Here is a 12,609-nt window from a genome sequence, read left to right as displayed (position 1 = left end):
AAATAATTATTTTATTATTAACAATAACCACTTGGGACTTTAGGAAGAGGTAGGATGCTCTCTTTAATTAAAATTAATAATAATTTATTTGTTAAAAATTTGATTCACTTTTAACAAAGTTTTGTGAATTTTAAATAGCTTAGCATTTTGGAAGTTAATTTGTTTAGAAAAGAAAGTTAAAAGGACTTCAGAATATAATAATATTATAAGTATTTAGTATATAAGTAAGTAGTATATACATGACACCTTGCATTTTTAATGTATGGCATTTTTTTTATAATTTCAAGGAATGATTAGTATTAAGTTGAATAATGTTCCTAAAGACCTCAAGCTGACGATACGCCTTTGTCGTCTGAAGTACATTTTCCATCTGATAGGGACTCGAATATTGCAAACCAAGATGACACAAATGCATCCCATTACAAATAAGAACAAGCGCGTAATGAATGAGAGCTTCCTTGTTTCAGCAGTCTAAAATGGGAGAAAAAAATTGCTGAATTTTGTTTAACTCTAAATGTTTTCCATGGACTTAATAACTTTAGCCTTAAACAACTCTTACTATTTTTTACCAGACAATAATAAGTTGTAGATGTTACAATAATGGCTGATATCCAATGGCCACTAAGCCAATCACCCCCTCCACGTCCAAAAATATATTGAAAATTAATAAGCTCCCTGCGGGGGTTTACAGTTGGAGCTTTTATTTTATTATACTACACTGGCTCGTGCCACTAGCGGCGAGCAGTGCTGGGCCTCACTGCCAGCGGTCAGGCATCAGTGGCAGACTGCATTTGTCTCTCGGGGGTCGTTTTGGTGGCTCATCTGTGCCACATGTTGTCATTTTTGGGCGCCCAATGTGGCAGAGATTGGCATTTAGGCTCAGGTAAAAGCACTTGTGTTCCCTCCCCCCCCCCCCTTTGGTGCATTGTGGCAGTGATGTTTGGCTGTGAATAGCTGTCATGCCATTGGTGTGCAAAAAGTTAGTCTCGGCCCTGTAATATTTATTATAATAAATTGGATCATTATCACCATTTTTTTTTTTTTGAAAATTGGTTGTTTTCTCTGGGATGTAATTTTCTTAAAGATCATTGCCATTTTAACTAAAGGTATTTTTTCAAACCATCATGCGACCACTGCATGTCTATTTATTATTACTTTTTTCAGAAGAGTTCCACCAATATTTTATTACTCTTAACCACAGTGTAGGTTGTAAAAAAATTCTCCATCTTTATAGCATACCTCGTCTTTTGCTAGTTGGTCAGCCACACTATAGGGCTGTGTTTCTTTCCAGTGATGAATAAAATCAAACAGAGTTGGATATAGTTGGTGGACCACCTGTAATTCAGCCTGTAAAGCAATCAGAAGGGAAAATTGTTTAACCAAATTATGCTTAGAGTTCCCTTTACCAGCATGAAACAATTAAGGTCGTACAACAGTGCTCCCCTGATGGAGGGGGGTGAATAGGGGTACGCAAATCCGCCGATCCATGCTATTTTTTGGCCAAATCCGTCAATCTGCCACTATTTTTGTTGAAATCCGAATCCCCATTACTTGAAAAACTTTGTGTGGTATAGTTTCACTGCAACAACAACTTTTCAAGAAGTTTCCGTTTCATTGCTTGTTTTTGTGACAATTCCGCCAACATACCAATGAGGACCAACCTAAGTGAACCGAACCTTGTTTAGTACCCACGATCTGAACTTCCTGACTTAAAGAGTCGAGAATCCAGGCCAAAATCATTGTTAGCAAATCCACGAATCCACTCAATGTATTATAAAAATCCACCTCCATCCATCAGCCTTTTTTAGACCAAATCCGTCAATCCATGAATCAATAGCTATTATTATTATTAGAACATTTACCATGAACTGAAATACAGGGCTTACTCGAAGGCTTTTTTGACTGGCGTACTTTGTATATAAGTCAGGAGAATGACTATGCTAGCAAAGTCACTCCATTTTTATAACAATATAATTTTGCTGTTCATACCTGTAGGCTCTCACTTGGAGGGTTGAATATACTAAAGCAGTTCTCTTCAGGGGTTGTAGATTGTGTCTCTTCATCTCCCCACAGAAAAACTTTGTATGTAAATGGAATCTGATGAGAAAGGTAACAATGAAATCAAAACAAATTAACAATAAACTTCACTGATCTTAAATAATTTACATACCGGTATATCATATCTTTTAAAAGTATAACCTAAGACAAAATTTTTCTCAGGGGAAGAAATCTTAGTTTGTAATTTACTGTTAGCAGTTAATGTAACAAACTTTCACTTAACCTGTTTTTCTTCACTTGCGTAGCTAAAAATACTTTCATCAGCAACAGTGTTATTAACAGGAACAAGTGTAAAGTCAGACTTTGATGACGATGAAATGAGTGATGCTAAATAGAAGACATCAGTACCACTAACTTTATTTTTTCCTGTAAGGAGAAAATATCTTCTCTCAGTTGGTCAGAGTATAACAATAATTGTTATAAATAATTATTATTTATACTCAGCATAAATTCATGCTTAATAGAGGGAAATGGTTGTGAAGCCTGGCAAAGTTCTTTGTTATAGGTTTTTTGTTCATTAATTTGGGGGTTAACTGTGCACAAAACCTGACAAAATACAATAGGTGGTATGTGTGTTCATACAACTAAACAGTAAAAACATTGTAAAAACCGGTACATACTCATCATAGTGTATCAAACAAAAGATGTACACTGTCATGGACCTTCCAACCTAAATCTTGACCTCTTTGTTTGCTCCTTTGATGTTTGCTGGGCTTCCTTACCATTAGTCTGAAATGTCAGCCCTCCTCTTGTCCGAACCCCCCAGCGGAGGGGCCCAGCCCCTCCATTGGGGGGTTGGGACAAGAGGATGGTTAGCATTTCAGACTACCCAACCATTTCTCTTCCTAATCATTTCTCTCTCTCTCTCATATCTCCCTCTCTCTTGAATTCCCACTTGCACTTGAGACAAACAGCTCTCAAATTTTGCTTGCCCAGTTCTGGTTTTGCTTGTCTTAGTTTACCTATTTTTACAATTTAGTGGACAGATGACTTGCCTGGCCCTTACCCATTGGCCAAGTTAGTAAGAATGAAAAGTCACTTGCTCGACAGGAAAATCCACTTCAGTGTCCCAGATAACAGGATTTCAATTTTTTCAAAGCCTCCATGTAGGCTTTACATTTCTAGTGGACATTAAACATTTATCTCCTACCTACATCTTCTCGGTTTTCACCGCGAGAGAGGATCTGACAGTGGTTAGCATAGCAAGTCTGAGTGCATGAGTGGAAGACCTACCTATTGTTGGAAAAACTATTTGTCTTTTTCCTGAATGAAATGAAATTAAGGCATCAAACTGTTTTTTAGAGGTTAAATCCCTCATAACCCTACATTCTGGTTCTGAAAAGGAAAAAACAAATAGACAAAATATTAGTTAGGTAAGTTAATTGAATACTTTTTTATGGGGTAGGCAGCTTGGCCAGTTTCTAAAGAAAAGTGCAAAGGATTGCAGCTCTACCACAGCCAAAATTCTTCAGAGAAAAGTGATTTTCCTGGTTTGTCCTGTAAGGAGCGATAGATGCTTGTGTTATCAGCAGGTGGAAATGTGTTATTCCAGAAACTATCCATACTCCCTGCACAGAGGGTTTATTGGTTTGAAACCCCACCCCCTTCTAGTAATTCTAGTTTAGGTTCCCCCACCCCTCCCACCCGGAATTTCCAATGACCCTTCACGGGGAGGGTAATGACAGTTTCTGGAACCACACAATGAGATTAAGTGTTAAACAAGGTTGTTAAATTACTGTTAATGTAGTTAGTCATATATAGGCTGTCGTAATTTTTTTAAAGAGAAAAGGGTTGATGTGACCCTCAGTTTTTTTCCAGTTTATTATCTAATCACACATTTAATTTGTAGTATCAAATGTTGAAAGATATATAAATGACGTTCGCAAACATTTAAATTTACTAACTGTTTCTTTTTTTTTTGTAGAAGACAGGTGATATGCTTTTTAATAAAAACTGGAATTTTTTTTAATTGGGTGGCTAAGTCAATATTTTAAATTTTTAACTCTCAGTGGAGACACTTCGTGTTGGCATGTACTAAAACACAACAAGAAACAAAACCACTGAAATGAAACACTCGAAACAACAAAACACCAAAACGAAACAAAATCACCAAAACAACCAACTATAGAGCTAACTGTAAACAGGCTAACTTGAGTGTATTCAGGTATAGAGTGTTATTAAGCTAACCGGAGTTCTTTTCAGGCTAACCGGAGTGCTATTTTCAAGCTAACCTGAGTGCACCTTACACTCCGGCTTAAAAACTGAATAGCACTCCAGTTTGCATGAATGACACACCAGGTAGCCTGTTTATATAATTGTTATGGTTTTGCTTGTTTCGGCCATTTTGGTCAGCAGTTTCGCTTGTTTCGGTCGTTTCCTTTCGGTGGTTTTGTTTCGTTGTTTAGCGGTTTAGTTCATGTCCTTCATTTTATCTTGCAGAATGTGTATATTGCTTTTTGGTTGATAAGACTACGAGATGACTAGGAGATGTAGAACCTTTATAAGTCCAATACTTAAAAAATATTGGACTGACAATTAAGTGTTTTGGTTTGCCGATTATTGTTATTGGTCCTCTCGGCTGCCTTATTCATGTATCAAGGCAGGATATTGGCCTCAAATTTCTTATTGATTTGTATTTCCTGTCTGTAGAACAATCCAACATTATAAACAATGTTATTTACATGACTTACCTAAGATGTAAAGTCGAGACTTCAAGGCACAATAAAATGAGCAATGAGTATTTTTAATATTAATTTTGCAATGTGGATCGCAGTAGGATTATATTTAAACACAATAATATTATGTAATTAAGTTACTTAAGCATAATACAAATTCAACACGCGGAATAAAAAACAGATCAGAAAAAAATTAACAAACCTGCAATAATTCTAACTTCTCTTCTGTTTCCAAGATTCCCTTCCAGATCGGAGTTTAAATCAGCACCGTTTGCTGTACCGATCCAGCAATAGTTTCTAGTTCTTTCAATGATCATCCGACCATCTGGATTTACAATAGTCAAGATGTACAAATCAAAATTGTTCAGTACAAATCGGGTAAAATTACCCTCGTATGTCCCCAGAGGAAGGTCGTAACCTTGAGTAATATTTTTCAGCAGGTGAAACAGACTTTGCACAGGAAAAAACTCGGCGGCATGTTCACCGTAAGAAAGCAATATCCTTGATCGCTTGTCTGGACTGTTCTTGTAAATCGAATCAAGTGAAAAGTTCGAAATTCGAACAACGTACTGGGAAAGTCCCAACCGGGAACGGTAACGCATCTGTACGTCCATAAATTCAGAATACTGCGCGGAAATGTGATGCAGGCACTGGTTCATTCTTGTAAGGTTGTGATAAAAGTCGTAGTTTGGAAGGTACCTTTCCACGGACGGTTTTAGATCAAAAAACGTCCCTTTGGAAACGCGAGTTATAAGAAAAAATGCGGCTAACACACACCAGCTGGGCAAGTCAAAGAGATTCATCTCTTGAATGAAACGTACATCTGTATTCCCAAATCACCATCTGAGAGCTTTGCTGGATAATGGCTGGGTATTATCTTTGACCATCATTGTCGCAAGAAGATAGATACTGTAGATAATTTAAATTTCATGAAAGCACTTTCAACCTCGGCGCCATTCCGGTGTGTTCTTTTGCGATGGGCGTTAACCGCTGGTGACTGTAGACTCAAACGCCTTTCCCCTTTCCGTCACGCGCGGCCGGGATGTCACGACGAAAAAGGAAAAAAAAAACTGCGCGTGGTGACACCAAGAGAAAATGTAAGGGGACAAGTCACTTTATACTAGTCATGGTCCCAGTTAACCCGGGCCAGTCAAAAACAAAACATACATTTTTAACCTCCCATAAGCGGACAACTCTCCTGAGGGAACTCTTTTTCAGGGCCCAAAGTGAAGTTCGACCGTGAATGATAAAGATCCAAGTGAGATGAGAGGCACCCTAGGAGAGCCTCTTTCTTTTCCCTACTGAACAAAGACCGGACTCGAGGAGGCGGCGGAAATCGAGCCTAAGATGAGAGGCACCCTGCGAGCAGTGTCCTTTCTTTCTTTTTCCGTCGATATACCCTTTTTAGCAGCTACTAATTTTAGCGATTTTTTCAGAGCAAGAAAAGGTTTAGCGACTATTTAATTTAGCGATTTTCCGAAAACTTTAAAAAGTTAGTGAGGTGTCGTTAGTGATATCGTGTAAACCAGTTTTTAATGAACATATGGCTAAGATGGAAATAACTCACTTGAAATTGAACGAACATTTGCATTACCAGAAAGAGCAAAGTTACCGGCATCTATTTTTACAAAGAATTTTTCAAGTCAACTATGCTTAATTTTGTTTCCCTTTCGGGTGGAAGTGGGGGTACTTAAATTTAACGAATATTAAATTTGACCGAGACAGATTTTAGCGAGCACTAAATTTAGCGATTTTTCCCAACTCGCTAAAATTAGTAGCCGCTAACAATAGTAACCTTAAGGTACTTGACAAGAAAGGGTCAGAGGAGTAACACCCAATTTTAAATTCACACTTATCTCGAGAGCAGGAAAAAATCCAGCTGGTTAAGTGTACTCGCAGGCTAAAACTACGCACGTACAATTTGCAATCACGCGACAGTCACTGTGGAATGATCCCAACAACCCGATCACGGAAAGAAGCGAGAAGATCGAGCACTTTGTTCCCTTTTGAAATTTTGCGCTTGAGGTAGCCAATCCTCTTCGAAAAATAATGTTTTTAAAAATTTTAAAAGGGGCTCCGCGGGGACGAAAAAAACCCCAAAAAATTTAGACAAATACTACAAGTTTTCCACCCCTTACAGTGACAGGTCGAGGCGCAAGGATGACTGTCTTCATGACTAAGGGTGATAACCCTTTCGTCAAGCAACCTCTACTAGGGAGGGAGGGTTTGTAACCTTTTTTGTGTTTTCATTTTTGGTGGGTAAATTGGAACTGTCTCTACCCCTACACTGGGAATCATCCGGGCTGCTGGGTGTGAATCCCATTTACCCCCACCGTTTAAAAACATGTAAGAACTGTAACACAGCATTTCAACCCAAGATTTTATAGGCTGTGCATGCAAAGAAGTCCAATTTTTTCTGCATGGAAGTTTAAAAGAAAACAGACGATAGATTTAATTTACGATTATTCAAAAATTTATTGCTTGACTAAAAAGAGCATTTATACAATAAATATTCAGCACACAATGTAAGTCGGAGAAATTGAAACGCATTTCCTAGCTAGAAATTCTGAAATAGATTGAATTGAATTTATACATGCCTGCATGCCTGCTTTATCAAGGTAAAACTCTTACAAATTTCATTTAACTACAAAGGTAACTTTATATGACGCATTTAAAATTCTTAAATATTAAAAAAAAATGATCCGTAACCAGGCTTCGAAACTCGAAACCATTTGCTATGTAAATTCAAATGATATAAATATCCTTGTTGCGTTTAGCATTAACAACGAACCCAGTGCCCTCAAAAAAAAATTGCTGGTGCTACTTATTGCTGTTTCTTGAAAAACTGAAATCTTAAATCTTGAAATAGTTTTTTGGTTGCGCGCCCAAAAAAAAGAAAAAATTTTTTTTTATTTTTTTTACTCTTTTTTTTTTTTTTTATCCCCCTTTTTTTTCTCCCCCTCCTCCCCCTTTTTTTTTTATTTTTTTTTTTTCTTCGGCCCCCTGGCCGGCCCCTACTCTTTTATTTTTTTTTTTTTTTTTTTTTTTTTTTTTTTCCCCCCCCCCCCCCAAAAAAAAAAAAAAAAAAAAAGAAAAAAAAAAAAAAAAAAAAGGATGGCCATAGAGTAAGAAAATCAATCCAAGGGGTACTGTGACATGTGTCTGACTGCAGCACCACTCTTGTTCCTGTTCTCACGACAGGGTCTTTTGTTGTTGCTTTTCTGAAGCACATTCTTCAAATCTGAAAACAGAGCCAAACGGTTAGAAGATTTGCTATGTTGCATGTTAAACCTCGTGCAAACACTCGACACTGACTCGACTGACTCAAAGAAGTTTGGAAGAATTGGAAAGTCGCTATGTAAACCGTCGCCTGTTGCTTGGGGTTACATTAAGTTTCAAATTCTTCAAAACTCCATATTTGCATCATTCATTGAATGAGATCGCGACATAGCTTTTGGGTTTGACTGAAACACTGGCAAAAACCAGAGGAAATTAGCGAGGGTAGAACCTGTTTGAAAGCTGTCAGTATTACCACAAAGATAGCACACACCAATTTCTTATCTTTTCATTTTTTCTTTACTAACAATTTAAATACAGTTGAACCCCGGTAGCTCGAACTCTAAAGGGAACGAAAAACAGTTGGAGTTAGCGGGCTTTTCGATTTAACCGAGTAAAAATGACTGAAAAGTGGGTCCAAGGGAAATGGAAGTTAGTTCGAGTTAGCGCGGGGTTGTTCGAGTTATCCGAGTTCGAGCTACTGAGGTTCTACTGTATTCAACGGACAAAACGTTGCGTGCAATACGTGTATTTTCACAGGCTGTTTTTTCCCGAGGCTTTGTCACAGGATTTTTTGCATAAATATTTGATTTGAAATTGATCTTACGAGATTTCTCATAAAGTTGCCGATTTTAATCGTACCCTCGTGGTTTGTTATGAGACATGCAACGGTTTAAATTGCGTCAATGAGGTTATCTTTCTGTGATTCTGTTCCGCATTTGACGTGTTTAATGACTGTTAAAAATTAATGCTGTTTAGTTTTGGATAAGATGTGGCGGACTTATAAACAAATACTTGCGTGCATCTTTGGGCTTTAAATGGTAACCTTTCTGTTCCCTTAATTGCTTGACTAAAATTAAGTTTAACTTGACAACTTTTTCTGTTTTAACTCATGACTGACCAAGAAAATCAAATTTATGTTTGAAGGAGACCAACAGCTCAAACGCATATTCTCAGTGAATTGTTTGTTTAGGTTTTTAATGTCTCATCGAAAAAAATAGGAATTTTTAGGCTACATGCAGTTTGTTTTTGGCTAAATTTCATTTGAGTTATCGACCAAGATAAGCGCAATCCGCTATCATTCAGTCCGTAATACGAAGGCCATTCCATTGTGTGAGCTCCCGCAAACTTCGTCACAGATTAAACAAAACGACAAAATCGACACATGAGGCGTACGAAATACGAACTGTCGGTCTTCCTCTCCATATTTGAAAATAGTGAATTCATTTGACATGAACCCGTCTAGCGTGCTAGTTTATTTAGAGTACGGGGGTCCGTTCTTTCCCTCACAGACCGTCGAACAACAAGGGTAAACGAGAGCGAGAAAATGGCTGCGACAAAATAAAGGATAAAGGGCGAGGCCAATTTTGTGGCTCGTGCGCAAAGCGAAGAGGAACAAACTAAACCTAGACGAAAAAAGGAAATAACCTTGAGAGACAAGATGTTCTGCCCTGTGTACCTTTGCTGCGCGCATTTAGAAGGCGAAACCTTCGATCACGTAGCAAGTAATGTTACATTAAATGTTATAACGAAGCCGCCTTAAATTTTTTTGTTTGTTTCAGTTTCACTCTCTCTTCCTTTCCCTTTGTGTTTTGCTCAGGAGTATTTTAAACAGAGTGATAGAAAGAACAAACTTTCTGTCTAAAAACTAGATACCTTTCATATTAAAGCTTGAATTTGAGTTTTCATCTTCAGATGAAGATTGCGAGGAACAGCTGTAATAGTCAGAAGTCAACATCGGTGAATCTTGTTCACTTTTGGGATCTTGGCATTTGGAACACTGAAAGGGAGCAGTTCCAGGACCCCTAGGGCTTGTGCAGTCATTACTTGAGTCCCTCATGTAGTCCCTCCATGCTCCTCCATGATGATTTCTTCTTGTACGCTGCCAGATTGGATGGTCTGACACAATAGACATGATCTTAAAAAAAAAGCAGAGAAAAATATTCAGCAAGATTGTTTCTATGATAGTGATACCTGCAATATATAATACGTCTGTATAAACTGCGGTCCAACTTTGGAAGGAAATGTTTAGTGCGTCTAGTTACCCGTCACTTAGCCCGTTGGGGAGGGGTCCATAGGGTTGCCCGCCCGTCTCCCCTTTTGTTAAAGAATGTAAGCACCAACCCAGATTTGGTCCGATTTAAGTTTCTACGCTCGAGTTCTTCCATTATGTTCATTCAGTATAGAACTTTCTAGCGATTTCTTTATATAGTTTTGAGATTTGGTGATCTCAAATGAAATGCCATAACTGTGTAGTAAATAATAAAGATGGTAAATATCAAGCTCGGTGATAAATAGTGAAGAAATTATTTAACATGACACGAGCGTGGGACAAAGAAAAATTCTGAGTCCCCGACGGGAATCGAACCCATGGCCTCCCAGATACCGGTTGAGCGCTCTAACCAACTGAGCTACGAGAGACTCGTTGTGAGCTTGGCCATTTACTAGGTTGATATATGACACGCGTCCTGCATACTGCTAGGATCAGCAATGTCGAAATCATCAAATGTGTAGTAAATAATAAAGATGGTAAATTTCAATTTCCATAACTGTTGCTAAATTTGCTGAACAATGTCAGTTGACCTAGTTCATTTCACCAAACATGAGTAAAGCTAGTCTGAACTAAAAATGCTTCAGTGCCGCAATTCAATTCTGAAAATGGGTACAGATTTTGGTCATTTTGGTCTGAAATTAGAAATAATTCTTTAAAGCTACTATTACGATTAGTATCATTTATGCCTTGAGAAGTGCGATTTGAACATGTTTCCTAACTGTCACAAAAACGAATATGTTTGTCGCATTTTTCAATTTCTGACATGATAAGAATTTGGAAGTGATAACTAAAATGATTTTAAGTGAAGGTGAATAATATTAATGATAGAAATCCACTTTACAGCTGATTATACAATCCTATGGCCACCACATTTGTGCCCCAAAGAGGGACACAAACATGGCGGCTGCATACTAAATGCTGTAGTTTTCTTAAAAATATGTTCGTAATGACTCGGTTGTGAAAAACGCTTCATAGCTATAATTTTGACAAAGTATGTATTTCTGTCTGATCTATAGTGCACCTTTCAATGGTTTGCCCCAGGATGGGGGGGGGGGGGCGGGCAACCCCAGGGGAATATGACATTTTTTGAAATCGAGAGTCGAATTCCCCGCTCCTTGGCACCAAGCAAATGTCAAATTTCACATATCTCCTCTTAAATTTCTAACCCAGCAGACCATTTTAGATGTCAAAATCCCTTCCCTGGGAGAGCTTCACGATGTCAAATTCCCGTGGGTTGCCCTCCCCCCCCCCACCCCCCATCCTGGGGCAAACCATTGATAGGTGCATAATATGGTAATTTTTTTGTACCACCAATAGAAATTTTCAAGAAGTGATCACCAGGATTTCGATTGGGACGGCATAAGCAACTTATCTTTCTTCTCTTACTTCTATTAATGTTTTTAAAATACCTCATCACATGTTAGTTTACTGACAAGAGCGCGGTAGCCGATTTTTCTCCAGAACATGTCTCTTTTCTGAAGGAAACTGGGATACAGCTCTCGCCAGTTCTTTCCCAAAGCCCAAGGAAATATGTCATATTTTTCTTCTTCTTCGTCTTCTTCCATATCATTTGCCAAGTACCTGGAAGTGAAAAAATAAAACTGTCATTGTAAGAGCAAATAAGGATGGTTAAATAATTCTGCCATAAACATTGCTACACCTTTTGAATTCAGCTATATTTGATACTTACAGCGCTATGAAGAAATTCATTCTGTTAAATTCCCGTCGGGTCAGTTCAGCTCTCCTAAAATAGGTGTAAACCATTGCTAGAAGATACTGAAAGAGAGAAAAGATAGTCATTCTTAGATTTAAAATGCTCTTGGAAAAGGCAAACCATCTCTGCACTTACTTTGTCTGATAAAATTGCGCAGCTGTCCATCCACAGGAAATCTTGAATGACATCATCATCTGCATTATTGACGAAAAAATTATTATATGAGCTCTTGTTTTGGTTTTAAGTTTTGGAATGTACAAGTAAGCAAACGTTTTGTAAGGTCATCTTTAAAAAATAAACAATGCAAAGAAAGAAAGCGCGTAAATGAATTTAAAGAACTTGACCTTGACTTTAAAAACTCACCAAGAAGCCTGAAAAAGGCTGCCATAAAAGAATTCCGTCCGCAGTAATCCGTGTATAGCTGATTAACTCTTAGCCTCTTGCACAAAATTTGTCTCTCACTTGATGAGTTATCGCATTCACTGTAACTTCTTCTTCGCTTGAGTACTACAGCTTCTGGCTTTGCACTTGTTATCTTCTCAGTTTTTGGACGCTTACATTTCGCCATTTCGAAATTGGCGTCGTTTTGAGAGCTGCTTTTCTGCCAGTTTTTGGTGGAAACTTGACTTCCCATTTCGTTCTCTTTTTGAACTACTGTTTCAGCTTCTGTGTTGATTTGTTTTGGCCCTTTCTTAAAACAGAAAAGGCGATTTGTTCGCATATTTAAAATGAAAAAGAGGAAAGCAAACTGCGCCAAACCAGCGCAAGCAAGTTGCCGGCGAAAGGCGAAGGGCGAAGGCGGCGCTGAATATTTCCGAATTCCCGCTCTTTTT

General features: G+C 38.0%; 2 protein-coding genes across 2 annotated transcripts; both read right to left on the bottom strand.

Moving 5' to 3' along the window:
- Positions 1 to 95: 95 nt before the first annotated feature.
- On the bottom strand, positions 96 to 5,699 carry LOC144634876 (uncharacterized). The gene is made up of 6 exons (XM_078493922.1): positions 4,936 to 5,699; positions 3,292 to 3,393; positions 2,282 to 2,424; positions 1,990 to 2,097; positions 1,240 to 1,347; positions 96 to 471 (listed from the first exon to the last, which is right to left on the bottom strand). The coding sequence occupies exons 1-6, from the start codon at positions 5,534 to 5,536 to the stop codon at positions 283 to 285; spliced, it is 1,251 nt and encodes a 416-aa protein (XP_078350048.1). The 5' UTR covers positions 5,537 to 5,699; the 3' UTR covers positions 96 to 282.
- Positions 5,700 to 7,189: 1,490 nt separating this feature from the next.
- LOC144634416 (speedy protein 1-B-like) lies at positions 7,190 to 12,598 on the bottom strand. Its single transcript, XM_078493367.1, has 7 exons — positions 12,140 to 12,598; positions 11,912 to 11,970; positions 11,753 to 11,838; positions 11,472 to 11,643; positions 9,666 to 9,927; positions 7,858 to 7,974; positions 7,190 to 7,602 (listed from the first exon to the last, which is right to left on the bottom strand). The coding sequence occupies exons 1-6, from the start codon at positions 12,495 to 12,497 to the stop codon at positions 7,868 to 7,870; spliced, it is 1,044 nt and encodes a 347-aa protein (XP_078349493.1). The 5' UTR covers positions 12,498 to 12,598; the 3' UTR covers positions 7,190 to 7,602; positions 7,858 to 7,867.
- Positions 12,599 to 12,609: the final 11 nt, after the last annotated feature.

This window comes from Oculina patagonica, chromosome 13 (genome assembly GCF_052425735.1).
Source record: "Oculina patagonica isolate OP01 chromosome 13, crgOcupat, whole genome shotgun sequence".
Lineage (NCBI taxonomy): Eukaryota > Metazoa > Cnidaria > Anthozoa > Scleractinia > Oculinidae > Oculina > Oculina patagonica.
Note: the sequence above shows the minus strand (reverse complement) of the source record. Positions and strands in the feature narration are given on the sequence as shown.

Coding starts and splice junctions, on each gene's coding strand:
- LOC144634876 (XM_078493922.1), bottom strand. CDS start 5,536: ATGAATCTCTTTGACTTGCCCAGCTGGTGTGTGTTAGCCGCATTTTTT. Junction 2,098..2,281: donor ACGCAAGTGAAGAAAAACAG/GTTAAGTGAAAG, acceptor CTTTCTCATCAG/ATTCCATTTACATACAAAGT. Junction 472..1,239: donor ACCAACTAGCAAAAGACGAG/GTATGCTATAAA, acceptor CTCCCATTTTAG/ACTGCTGAAACAAGGAAGCT.
- LOC144634416 (XM_078493367.1), bottom strand. CDS start 12,497: ATGCGAACAAATCGCCTTTTCTGTTTTAAGAAAGGGCCAAAACAAATC. Junction 11,839..11,911: donor GCGCAATTTTATCAGACAAA/GTAAGTGCAGAG, acceptor TCTCTCTTTCAG/TATCTTCTAGCAATGGTTTA. Junction 9,928..11,471: donor GTAAACTAACATGTGATGAG/GTATTTTAAAAA, acceptor TTTTTTTTTAAG/ATCATGTCTATTGTGTCAGA.